This window comes from Salvelinus fontinalis, chromosome 6, assembly GCF_029448725.1.
Source record: "Salvelinus fontinalis isolate EN_2023a chromosome 6, ASM2944872v1, whole genome shotgun sequence".
NCBI classification, from domain to species: Eukaryota; Metazoa; Chordata; class Actinopteri; order Salmoniformes; family Salmonidae; genus Salvelinus; species Salvelinus fontinalis.
The window spans coordinates 49442896-49455656 of NC_074670.1; the positions used below are offsets into that span (position 1 = coordinate 49442896).

The following is a 12761-nucleotide window of genomic DNA, read 5'->3' on the forward strand; positions in this document are numbered from 1 at the left end:
ATATGGTTTTTGGAAAGTCCATACAGGCTACTACTGGTAAAATTAAAATATGTTTTCTTTATATTACAGCATTTAGTATTCAATAACTTTTTTATTCAAGTAATAATGCAGTAGTTAAGGCACTTAACATGCTATTGAACAGACCATTCACTTAAAAAGCAGACTAATAATGGACTTTAATATTTCAGACATAAGGTACCATTAAGGTAGCCTGGGTACCAGTCTCTTTAGCTAATCCCAATTGGCAATGACAAGGAGTGGCAAGGAGTGGAACATTAGGTAAAGAGACTGGTACTCAGACTACCGGTAAGGCATCATTGAACGTAAACAGTTACCTGGCTTCCATTGAACGTAAACAGCACGTAAAATTGCATCTCAATTACAATGTGTGTGATTACATAAAATCTTCATTGTCTCTTTAACCCATTTGTTCTTTAAAATGATCAATGTCTATTGCCACGTTCACATGATAGTTGGAACCGCAAAACTATGAAATGTCCAACTTGTAAGTTGTGCCGCGTTCAACCACTTAGCAAGTTGGACATTTGAGTTTCCTAGTTCCCGACTAGCATGTGAACACGGCATGACTCACTGAGCTTGACTTTTAAACACGGTACGCAAAATGCAAAATAAAAAAAAGGCCAGGTACTAATAATACAAACCATTCATTAAATACACAGTGGGTGGAGTGGGGTTTGAGGAGGGTAGCTCGGATTTCAACTGACCTTTCATTTCCTTCATGTTACATATGGGCTTTGACGTGTGGATAAAAGAGACCTAATGCAACATGTTGGGTTTATTCATTAAGTAAACCCCTTTGAAGGTAAGCAGGGGAAGTCCCAGTGTAAAGGGCAAGTTGGCCCGAGGCCGCATGTTTCCACACACCTGGCCCCACTGTATCTGACCCCCGTGCTGCTTTTCTCAAGTATGCCTTTGTGCATCACGGCGGCATATCTTATCAGAGTACATTCTTTGGTCTCCCGCGGCCCGCGGCCCACTGCCTCTCTACCTGTACAGTATGCCCATTCAACAACAGTGATGCAACATTGTCTATATCACAGCTGATCTTTTTGAGCCCAAAGCTCTGCATGCACGTGTTATTCTAAAATGAGGAGAATCGATAAAATCATGGTACCAATTTCAAATGCGCTTAGCTAACCACTTGGGACCAACTTGTCCTCTGTGCACCGCAGTGCAGAACAAGCAGCTCTGTCCGTCTCATCTGCACCACTCACAGTATAACAGTCCTGAGTGTACATAGCTATTAGTTCAGTAGCTGCACCACGCAATGACCCCACATCATCAAATCATCACATGGGGCCTTCTCAAGCCGCCTCCATGATGTCTTCAATGATGGCTGTCTCCCGCTCCACCAGCTGGCTGGTTAGGTCGGGGGGCTGCAGTTCTGGCGGCTCCAATGGCACCAGCACCATGGTGGCAGTGGTGGAATAGGAATTGGGTTGCGCCTGCCCCTCTCTCCCCCCACCCCTGCGGCAGCAGATACAGCAGCAGACGCAGGCCAGGCAGTCGTGCACGTTGTGCCTGAAGAGGCGCCGACACGGGTGGCAGAACTGGTAGAAGAGTAGCATGAAGAGCACGGCCAGGCTGTAGCAGATGAGCAGCTGAGCCACCAGCAACGGGGCACACACGTACTCGTAGAAGTCCGACTTGTGGAAGTACCAGAGGGTGATGAGCGCGCCGTTCTCGAGGAAGCGTCCGCCGTAGTAGGCGGCCAGGCGGCCCCAGCGCTGCTTCTTCTCGATGAGGTCGCGGTGGCCCAGGTCCAGCTGCACGGCCGACCAGCAGAAGATGTTGATGCAGGCGTACAGGAAGGTAACCAGCGACAGCACCACTGTGGTGCCCAGCTTGCTGAAGTTCTTCTCTACGTTGTCGGGCAGCGAGGCGCGTCGCGCCCAGAATTCGACCCAGGGCAGCAGGAAGAAGAAGAGAAGGTTGCCTAGGCCAACGGGGATCACCCAGTAGGTGAGCGCCGTGCTGAACAGTACCAGGGAGGTGACACGCGTGGCGATCTCCAGGACCCGCCACAGGATCATGCAGAGGTAGGCGGCCGGGCGCAGCCGCACCTTGTAGTCGTCGTAACGGATGTTGATGGCCAGCACGCTGCACACCAGGGCCCCGTAGGTGACGGAGATGAGGCAGATAATCATCAGAGTCACTGGGATGAACACAGAGACAAAGCACTTGTTAGACCCTCCAAAACAAGACATACAGCATTCACCATTAATGCCATCAAGAGAACTCTTACTTCTGGTGGGGAGTAAGTACTTCTCCTGGATGGTGGCGTACAGCTGCAGGGTGAGCTGGGGGGTGGAGCCCAGGAAGGCCTGGATGACGGCGGTGCGTTTGAAGGCGTTCCGGTGGGTGGCCAGCTTGCGCTCTGAGTGGCCAATCTCCCACTCCATGGGCGTGCCCTGGTCTTTCTTCAGCTTGATCTTCCTGGAGATGGTCACGTACGGCTCCTCCTCTTTACCTGCCTTAAAATAAACCATCAGAGCCTCGAAACACCTGAGGAGAGAAGAGGGCCATTGACAATTGAGCAATTCCACATAACCACCAAAGGGCAATACAGGTTAACAAAAAAACATTGTCTTGTTTATTTTCAGTCAAGGGTTTGTATTATCATTCAATAAATATCATATTTTGCTTCACATTTAAATTTGAGACTGAAATGTGACATTTATATATGACTCCACCAGAGGGCAGTCTATGTGGCAGCCTTTGCATGACTGACAAAGCACTGAAATCTAAGAAGGGTGTGTTTGTTCCCTTCCCAGAGGTAAATGCTTTCACTGTTCACTGTGAAACATGAGGTGTAGCTCTCCTTTACGTCTGTTTATGTTGAATAGTACCAGTGCAAGGGTTAGCTGTACACAAGGCACTTAATAGCATCCAATGTATCCACACTCAACTAGTAAATCACAGCACGTTGCTGGAATGTTGTCTTTCAGACCAAAACAGCTCCTAATTTGGACATGGGCTTTAGGGGAGAGAACACACAGATAGGCTAGCTACTACTAGGATTCACTTCCTGGCAGCTCAGCTGTGTGCTGCTACGAGAGCCCTCTGGCATACAGTCCGACAGCCATTTTCAGCCGCTGTGTTTTTTCAGCTGTTGTGGTGCTGGTTGAATCACGTTGGCTGTGACCTTGCGGCGCATAACCAAACATGCAGCCCCTCGTCTTTGACTTCAACTCTCGCTGAACTGAGAGACATTTAAAGGAGGGGTAAGGAAGGCGCTCTGTGCCATCCACAAGCTGCCTCATCGCTCTAGTGGTACTACTATTCTGGTAGCCTATGCATAAGAATCGAGGCTATCTTGTCTGATTGCACAATCATGAAACTAAGGTCTACAGATGGAGAGCAGTAGCATGCACAAGACTGATTTACTTCCAGGGAAATTTGGCATCCTAATGCAGCTGAGAATGAGTGCTGAGTCAGTCTAGCTAGCCAGCCAGCCAGCACTGAAAAAACGACTAAGAGACTAAATGCATTTCACTTACAGGAAAAAGCATGGCTGAGAAAAAGGTTGGCTGGCAGAATCAATATGCCCGATGTCCACAGCAGCATCTAATGGTACCATTGGCTGAAGCAAAGTGCCTACTGCCAGGTAATCACTCCCAGGCCATAAAAATCACTTTGCTCTCAGCTTATAGTACAAGTTCTTGTAAAAAGAGCAAAGTAAAACACACATGCAATAAGGAAATACCTTATAAAAAGGGGGGACTGAACTTCCTGGTTTGGTCTTGTTTTTCAGCTTGGTTATTAAGAAATGCAGTGGCCATGACTGAAGCCAAATTAGTTGTCTGTGTGTGTGTGTGTGTGTGTGTGTGTGTGGGGGGGGGGGGGGGGGGGTAATGTGGGTGTCTCGTGTGTGTGTTCGCAAGTGGCAAGCGTTTGTACAATCACTCTGTCAAAACAGTTCACAGTTAGTCACTCACCCTTCTAGATGACCCGGTTACACTGTTTAAGTTGTGTGTCTTGAAGTCGCCTAGGCTAGATAGTGCTAGCTTCAGCTGGCTGGTGTGGTTTGACATTGTATAGCCCATTTCAATACATTACACTATGTAAATGGGACAATATTTTCATGAAGCACATACAGTACACGTCCAAAAGTACGTGGACATGTGCTCAAACATCTCATGCCAAAATCATGGCCACTAATACGGAGTTGGTCCCCCCTTTGCTGCTATAACAGCCTCCACTCTTCTGAGAAGGCTTTCCACTAGATGTTGGAACATTGCTGTGGGGACTTGCTTCCATTCAACCACAAGAGCATTAGTGAGGTCTGGCACTGATGTTGGGCGATTAGGTCTGGCTCGCAGTCGGCGTTCCAATTCATCCCAAAGGTGTTTTATGGAGTTGAGGTCAGGGCTCTGTGCAGGCCAGTCAAGTTCTTCCACACCGATCTTGACAAACCATTTCTGTATGGACCTCCCTTTGTGGACGGGGGCATTGTCATGCTGAAACAGGAAAGGGCCTTCCCCAAACTGTTGCCACAAAGTTGGAAGAACAGAATCGTCTAGAATGTCATTGTATACTGTAGCGTTAAGATTTCCCTTCACTGGAACTAAGGGGCCTAGACCAAACCATGAAAAACAGCCCCAGACCATTATTGCTTCTCCACCAAACTTTACAGTTGGCACTATGCATTCAGGCAGGTAGCGTTCTCCTGGCGTCCTCCAAACCCAGATTCGTCCATTGGACAGCCAGATGGTGAAGCGTGATTCATCACTCCAGAGAACGCGTTTCCACTGCTCAAAGAGTACAATGGTGGTGAGCTTCACACCACTCCAGCCGACACTCGGCATTGTGCATGGTTCCAGAGGCAGTTTGGAACTCGGTAATGAGTGTTGCAACCGAGGACAGACTATTTTTACACGCAACGCGCTTCAGCACTCGGCGGTCCCGTTCTGTGAGATGGTGGCCTACCACTTTGCGGCTGAGCCGTTGTTGCTCCTAGACGTTTCCACTTAACAATAGCAGCACTTACAGTTACAAGGGCAGCTCTAGCAGTGCATAAACAAACTGACTTGTTGGAAAGGTGGCATTCTAGGACAGTACCACGTTGAAAGTCAGAGCTCTTCAGTACTCCCTTCTACTGTCAAGGTTTGTCTATGGAGATTGCATAGCTGTGTGCTCAATTTTATACACCTGTCAGCAACGGGTGTCACTGAAATAGCCAAATTCACTCATTTGAAGGGGTGTCCACATACTTTTGTAAATAGTGTATTTTAATACTTTCAATATTTGTATATGAATTTCTACAATTTATAGTTGGTTTGAGGTTTGTCACTGAAATTTGGAGCTATTGACATTTTCATATATTGTCCCATGTTATTTAATGATGGTCCCCAACTAGCCCCATAGGGATATCAAATGTCAAACCAAATTGACCATGTGCATTACGAACGGGTCAGGTGCACCTGTGCTTCGAATTTATGATCACTTGGGTGCTGCCAGTTGTGGGCAGGATTTGAGAAACCCTGCTTTAAGGCATGGGCTGCAGTTCAAGCAACTGCGGCTTTTGTATACATTGAAAATGTCACAAGGGCGGTTTCATCATCAGGAAATACTTTCAACATGCTCCTTAAGGTCCAGTAGAGATTTCTCACCCTGTTATGCTTAACAGTGCTTTGACATAACACCCACAAGAGACAGTGGTGCCCCCAAAAAAAAGATCAATTTTGACCTTCGGACAAATTCAATTTCTTTGAGTGTTTGCACTAAGTTAGCATTTCAGAATACAGGACATCAAGACACCAACCGTCCTTCACTGTGAGTAAACACTTTCAGAGTTGCATGATGGGACAGGGACAGGAGTGACTAAGTATGTAGCCTCCTCTGCCTCAGAGGATAATTATATTCTCTTAGACAAGCTGTGACAAGGGTCACTCAAGCAGGGAACCAACCTGACACTATACAGAGATTCCCAGTTGGCCATGTGACATCTTGTCAACATACAGTATTATCTTAGAAAAGCTAAATTGCTTGTGAAACTTTACTGTGTGTTCAATCATTGACATGTGAGCATGTGAGTTACAAGACGGATACAACCCTGTGAGCTAGAGTCCTTGCCTGTTACTTGGTAAAGCAAGCCGTGCAGTCAACAACATTCAAACCCTTGGGCGGAGTTGCTAGGCAACATGCAATATTGAATTGCGCCCACACAGCAGATGATCTGATGATGATGACGACATCATCCACCATGCTCCGCAGGAAGTGCACAACAGATCAGGCCAGAGCGGAGATGTGGTCTGTGGAAGGAACTGGAACTAACGCACAGCTGTTTATCTAGTGCATCTGTTTTTGACACAGTTAACCGTTCACTTAGAAACAAAATATGGTTTAAGGCAGGAAAATGTCAGGTCGGGAATGATATGTAGCTTCCTCTACGGAGGGAACCACATCCCCAAACAAGCCACCCTCCAGAGTATAATTATAGAACTGTGTAGCTGTAGCAGAAAAACCCTGAGACCGAACCTTGTTCTATTTCTTCTGAAAACAAACAAATCCAAAGGTCTGATTCTCACTGATCAGCACTGCTACAGTGAGGGAGTGGGGGAGCATGGCTGTAAACAGTGTGCCAATGTCGTGCCTTGTGTGGGCTTGGAAAATGCCTGCTAGTCAGTCACTTGATTTGTCATAAAAGGTGGAGCTAGTACAGTCAGAGATCACGCCAAACCTGCCCTTTGAATTGAACATACACAGTGCCTTCGGAAAGTATTCAGACCCCTTGACGTTTTCCACATTTTGTTACTTTACAGCCCTATTATGATATTGATTGAATAGTTTTTCCCCTCATAAATCTACACACAATACCCCATAATGACAAAGCAAAAACAAGTAAAAATGTTTTTGCAAATTAATATTTTTTTTAAATTAAATACCACATTTACATAAGTATTCAGAGCCTTTACTCAGTACTTTGTTGAAGCACCTTTGGCAGCGATTACAGCCTTGAGTCCTCATGGGTATTTTATTGTATTTTTTTTTAAATTTTACTATGCAAATCAGTTAAGAACAAATTCTTATTTACAATAACAGCCTATACCGACCAAACCCAGACGACGCTGGGCCAATTGTGCGCCGCCCTATGGGACTCCCAATCACGGCCGATTGTGATACAGCGTGGATTCAAACCAGGGTGTATGTAGTGAAATGGATTAAATAGTCCCCTCCCTCAATCTACACACAATACCCCATGACAAAGCAAAAACAGGTTTAGACAATTTTGCAAAAGTATTAAAAAGAAAAACTGAAATGTCACATTTACATAAGTATTCATACCCTTTACTCAGTACTTTGTTGAAGCACCTTTGGCAGTGATTACATCCGAGTCTTTTTGGGTATGACGCTACAAGTTTGGCACACTTGTATTTGGGCAATTGTTGCAATAATGTACCTAACCATGAACATCAATGCCTTTCTTAAAATCAATATACAAGTATATATTTTTAAACCTGCATATGTAGTTCAAAGGAATTCATACTAGCAGGCAATATTAACTATGAAAATTGTGTCACTTCTCTTACGTTCAGTGCAAGCAGAGTTAGGGTATATGCAGCAGTTTGGGCTGCCTGGCTCGTTGCGAACTGTGTGAAGACCATTTCTTCCTAACAAAGACCGTAATTAATTTCCCAGAATTTTACATAATTATGACATAACATTGAAGGTTGTGCAATGTAACAGCAATATTTAGATTTAGGGTTTCCACATGTTCGATAAAATACGGAACGGTTCTGTATTTCACTGAAAGAATACATTTTTTGTTTTCGAAATTACAATATTTGACCATATTAATGACCAAAGGCTCATATTTCTGTCGGTTTATTATATTATAATTAAGTATATGATTTGATATAGCACTGACTGAGCGGTGGTAAGCCACAAAAGGATCGTAAGCATTCATTCAAACAGCAGCTCTAAGCAATGCTGGGATGCACAGCGCTGTTTATGACTTCAAGCCTATCAACTCCTGAGATTAAACTGGCAATACTAAAGTGCCTATAAGAACATCCAATAGTCAATGGTATATGAAATACAAACGGTATAGAGAGAAATAGTCTTATAATTCCTATAATAACTACAACTTAAAACTTCTTAACTGGGAATATTGAAGACTCGTGTTAAAAGGAACCACCAGCTTTCATATGTTCTCATGTTCTGAGCAAGGGACTTAAACGTTAGCTTTTTACACGGCACATATTGCACTTTTACTTTCTTCTCCAATGCTGTGTTTTTGCATTATTTTAACCAAATTGAACATGTTTCATTATTTATTTGAGACTAAATTGATTTTATTTATGTATTATATTAAGTTAATAAAATAAAAGTGTCAGCGTACACATCACAGACAAACTGAATTCGTCCACCCACACAGACAGTGTGGTGAAGAAGGCACAACAGCGCCACTTCAACCTCAGGAGGCTGAAGAAATTTGGCTTGTCACTCAAAACCCTGACAAACTTTTACAGATGCACAATCGAGAGAATCCTGTCGGGCTGTATCACAGCTTGGTACAGCAACTGCACTGCCCTCAACCGCAAGGCTCTCCAGAGGGTGGTGCGGTCTGCACAACGCATCACCGGGGGTAAACTACCTGCTCTCCATGACACCTACAGCACCCGATGTCACAAGAAGGCCAAAAAGATCATTAAGGACAATAACCACCCGAGCCACTGCCTGTTCACACCACTATCATCCTGAAGGCGAGGTCAGTACAGGTGCACCACAGCTGGACCGAGAGACTGAAAAACAGCTTCTATCTCAAGGCCATCATACTGCTAAACAGCAATCACTAACTCAGAGAGGCTGCTGCCTACATTGAGACCCAATCACTGGCCACTTTAATAAAATGGATCACTAGTCACTTTATACAATGCCACTTTAAATAATGTTTACATATCTTACATTACTCATGTCACATGTATATACTGTATTTTATACCATCTATTGCACCTTGCCTATGCCGCTCGGTCATCGCTCATCCATATACTTACATGTACATATTCTCATTCACTCCTTTAGATTTGTGTGTATTAGGTGTGTATTAGTTGTTGGGGAATTGTTAGATTACTTGTTAGATATTACTGCACCGTTGGAACTAGAAGCACAAGCATTTCGCTACACTTGCATTAACATCTGCTACCCATGTGTATGTGACAAATAAAATTTGATTAGATTTGATAACAAAATGTGGGAAAAGTAATGGGGTCTGTATTCTTTCCAAAAGGCACTGTATGTAGATATACGGTGTTTATTAGAATAGAACCATCTATTGTCTTACAATATACAACATTTAGAGAAATCTCAAGTGATATGACACGGGGCACTGCTTCCACATTCCAGTCCTAGGCTCTTCTAGATATTTGAATACTTGACACACATAGCTGATAATCACGCTTCACTTCTAATTGAGCACATTCACCTCGCAGATTCAAGGCAGTCCTGGTTGCGGAAATGAAAAGATTGAACGCAGAACACCTAAAATGAAATAGGAAACAGCGTTATTCTGCTTTTCTGGGTCTTTTTTAAAATCTGTACTATGGAATGGTAAGCAATGAAGAGGTAAAGTCAACATGCTGAAGGCCTACTTCATACAGTGTTATGGGCCACACCCGCAGCTATCTACTAGGCCGACAGTGATCAAATTGTAAAATCCAAGGTTCTGTTGACACACCAAAGTTAACCAACAGTATCACTCAGATATGCTCAGTTTTGAAACAGCAACCAGACACCACCTTAACTCACCAGTGACAAATGACTCACGGTTTGTTCAACAAGTCTAGACACAAAGAGAAACCTTAACTGTCATGGGGTAAAAGAGTGCTTTACAGAAATGTCAGTATTAGAGCCTTCAAAGCTTGTGCATTTCACAACAAAACAAAATGAGAGCTATGATTGGTGTCATTTCAGCCAATTAGATACAGTTGAAGTCAGAAGTTTACATACACTTAGGTTGGAGTCATTAAAGCTCATTTTCAACCACTCCACAAATGTATTGTTAACAAACTATAGTTTTGGCAAGTCAGTTAGGACAGATACTTTGTGCATGACAAGTCATTTTTCCAACAATTGTTTAGACAGATTATTTAACTTATAATTCCCTGTATAAATTCCAGTGGGTCTGAAGTTTACATTCACTAAATTGACTGTGCCTTTAAACAGCTTGGAAAATTCCAGAAAATGATGTCATGGCTTTAGAAGCGTCTAATAGGCTAATTGACATCATTTGAGTCAATTGGAGGTGTACCTGTGGATGTATTTCAAGGCCTACCTTCAAACTCAGTGCCTCTTTGCTTGACATCATGGGAAAATCAAAAGAAATCAGCCAAGACCTCAGAGTAAAAATTGTAGACCTCCACAAGTCTGGTTCATTCTTGGAAGCAATTTCCAAACGACTGAAGGTACCACGGTCATCTGTACAAACAATAATACGCAAGCATAAACACAATGGGACCACGCAACCGTCATACTGCTCAGGAAGGAGACACGCTCTGTCTCCTAGAGATGAACGCACTTTGGTGCGAAAAGTGCAAATCAATCCCAGAACAACAGCAAAGGACCTTGTGAACATACTGGAGGAAACGGGTACAAAAGTATCTATATCCACAGTAAAACTAGTCCTCTATTGACATAACCTGAAAGGCCGCTCAACAAGGAAGAAGCCACTGGTCCAAAACCGCCATAAAAAAGCCAGACTACGGTTTGCAACTGCACATGGGGACAAAGATCGTACTTTTTGGAGAAATGTCCTCTGGTCTGATGAAACAAAAATAGAACTGTTTGGCCATAATGACCATTGTTATGTTTGGGGGGAAAAGGGGGAGGCTTGCAAGCCGAAGAACACCATCCCAACCGTGAAGCACGAGGTGGCAGCATCATGTTGTGGGGGTGATTTGCTGCAGGAGGGACTAGTGCACTTCACAAAATAGATGGCACCATGAGGAAAGAAAAATGTGGATATATTGAAGCAACATCTCAAGACATCAGTCGGGAAGTTAAAGCTCGGTAGCAAATGGGTCTTCCAAATCGACAATGACCCAAAGCGTACTTCCAAAGTTGTGGCAAAATGGCTGAAGGACAACAAAGTCAAGGTATTGGAGTGGCCATCACAAAGCCCTGACCTCAATCCTATAGAAAATTTGTGGGCAGAACTGAAAAAGCATGTGAGCAAGGAGGCCTACAAACCTGACTCAGTTACACCAGCTTTGTCAGGAGGAATGGTCCAAAATTTACCCAACTTATTGTGGGAAGCTTGTGAAAGGCTACCTGAAACATTTGACCAAAGTTAAACAATTTAAAGGGAATTCTACCAAATACTAATGTATTTGAGTGTATGTAAACTTCTGAACCACTGGAAATGAGATGAAAGAAATAAAAGCTGAAATAAATCACTCTACACTCTACTTAAAATAAAGTGGTGACCCAAGACAGGGCAACTTTACTTTACTTTACTTGGATTAAATGTCAGGAATTGTGAAAAACTGAGTTTAAGAGTTTAAATGTGTTTGGCTACGGTGTATGTTAACGTCCGACTTCAGCTGTACGTGAAACGAATGAAAAATGTGTCTGATTTAAACTAAGATTAATTTCAGAATACCAATGACCTCAAAATTGAGGTTGATCTCATTGTGAATTGTTACATGTGCCTGGGGTATACTCATTACGGAAACCGTTTAGGGACCAAACAGAGCAACATTTGAGTTTCTATTGGACAAATTCAGGTAGGGCCTTTCCCGTTTTGTTCCGTTTGGCGTAATAAATACACCTCTGGCAGTGGCAGTTCAAACCCATTTAGAAGTGGGCTGACAAATTAGCAGTTGTGACTCATGCAGCCTACTGTAGATACATGTCTGACAGAGGTGTAAATGAGAGGGTCTATCTTAACCATGACCCACTTCGCATCTGGTCAAACAGGTTTGAAGAGACGGGAAAATACTGCCCTGATTCTAGGATAAGTGAGTTAACATTGTAGAGCATTTTACTCTCCACAAAGGCATTTCTTAGTAGGCCTGCAGCGGAGTTCACTGGGGACTAAAGTATATGAACCTGCAGTGCAGTCAAGTGCTCTAGTCCCTGTGAGGCAGTAGAACAGTCCTATATAAGCCATTTTACATATTACCCTCTCCTTCGAAAAGCTTCCTCACTCACAGTTCCACCTGTCAACTGGTACACTTCCCCAGCATCCTACCCGAGAGAGCACCAGAATGATCCCACCAATGTAGGGAGAGAGAACAGCTGATTGGGGGCCAGAGGTGAGAGCTCTATTCCCTGTATCAGGAAAGCCTGGGCCTTGGGTAAAGGCAGTACAACACCCATTACATTAGGCTACTACTCAGTACTGTGATGACTTGGCACCTTACCTACCTAATGAGTGGGCCCAGGAGTAGTAGATGCAAGAAGAGGACCAGGGGGCGGTCTCTTCCCAAGTCTCTATGAATGAATGTCAGCGCCAATTGAGTCAATACAGCGGGCACCAACATGAAGGTGATGGTCAACCCCAGCCAGGTGTCGTCATCGCTCTTGTGGTACATGTTGCAAAGCACAGCTGCGCAGACAAACTCAGCGCAATACAACAAAGTGGCCAACACCACGCTGAAAGGGGGTTGAATGTTACTGTGGTTTACAACCAACATGACTCCGTTTTCAGAGGGGGATTCCTGGTGGAATTGCTCGACGTCCGAGATGTTTACGACTGGCTCGCCCTCTTCTTCCATGGCTCAATGACTAAAACAACG

The 12761-nt window shown here is 44.0% G+C and overlaps 1 protein-coding gene across 1 annotated transcript; it reads right to left on the reverse strand.

The window, feature by feature from the left end:
• Positions 1–71: 71 nt before the first annotated feature.
• xkrx (XK related X-linked) lies at positions 72–12740 on the reverse strand. The gene is made up of 3 exons (XM_055926855.1): positions 12391–12740; positions 2267–2526; positions 72–2176 (listed from the first exon to the last, which is right to left on the reverse strand). Exons 1-3 carry the CDS (start codon positions 12738–12740, stop codon positions 1326–1328), a joined length of 1461 nt encoding a protein of 486 aa, XP_055782830.1. The 3' UTR covers positions 72–1325.
• Between the last annotated feature and the right edge of the window lie 21 nt (positions 12741–12761).

Excerpts from the sequence above, each read along its gene's own strand:
- xkrx (XM_055926855.1), bottom strand. The coding sequence starts at position 12,740 with ATGGAAGAAGAGGGCGAGCCAGTCGTAAACATCTCGGACGTCGAGCAA. Across the intron at positions 2,527-12,390 it reads CTCCTGGGCCCACTCATTAG|GTGTTTCGAGGCTCTGATGG; the intron begins GTAGGTAAGGTG and ends TTCTCTCCTCAG. Across the intron at positions 2,177-2,266 it reads GTACTTACTCCCCACCAGAA|TGACTCTGATGATTATCTGC; the intron begins GTAAGAGTTCTC and ends TGTTCATCCCAG.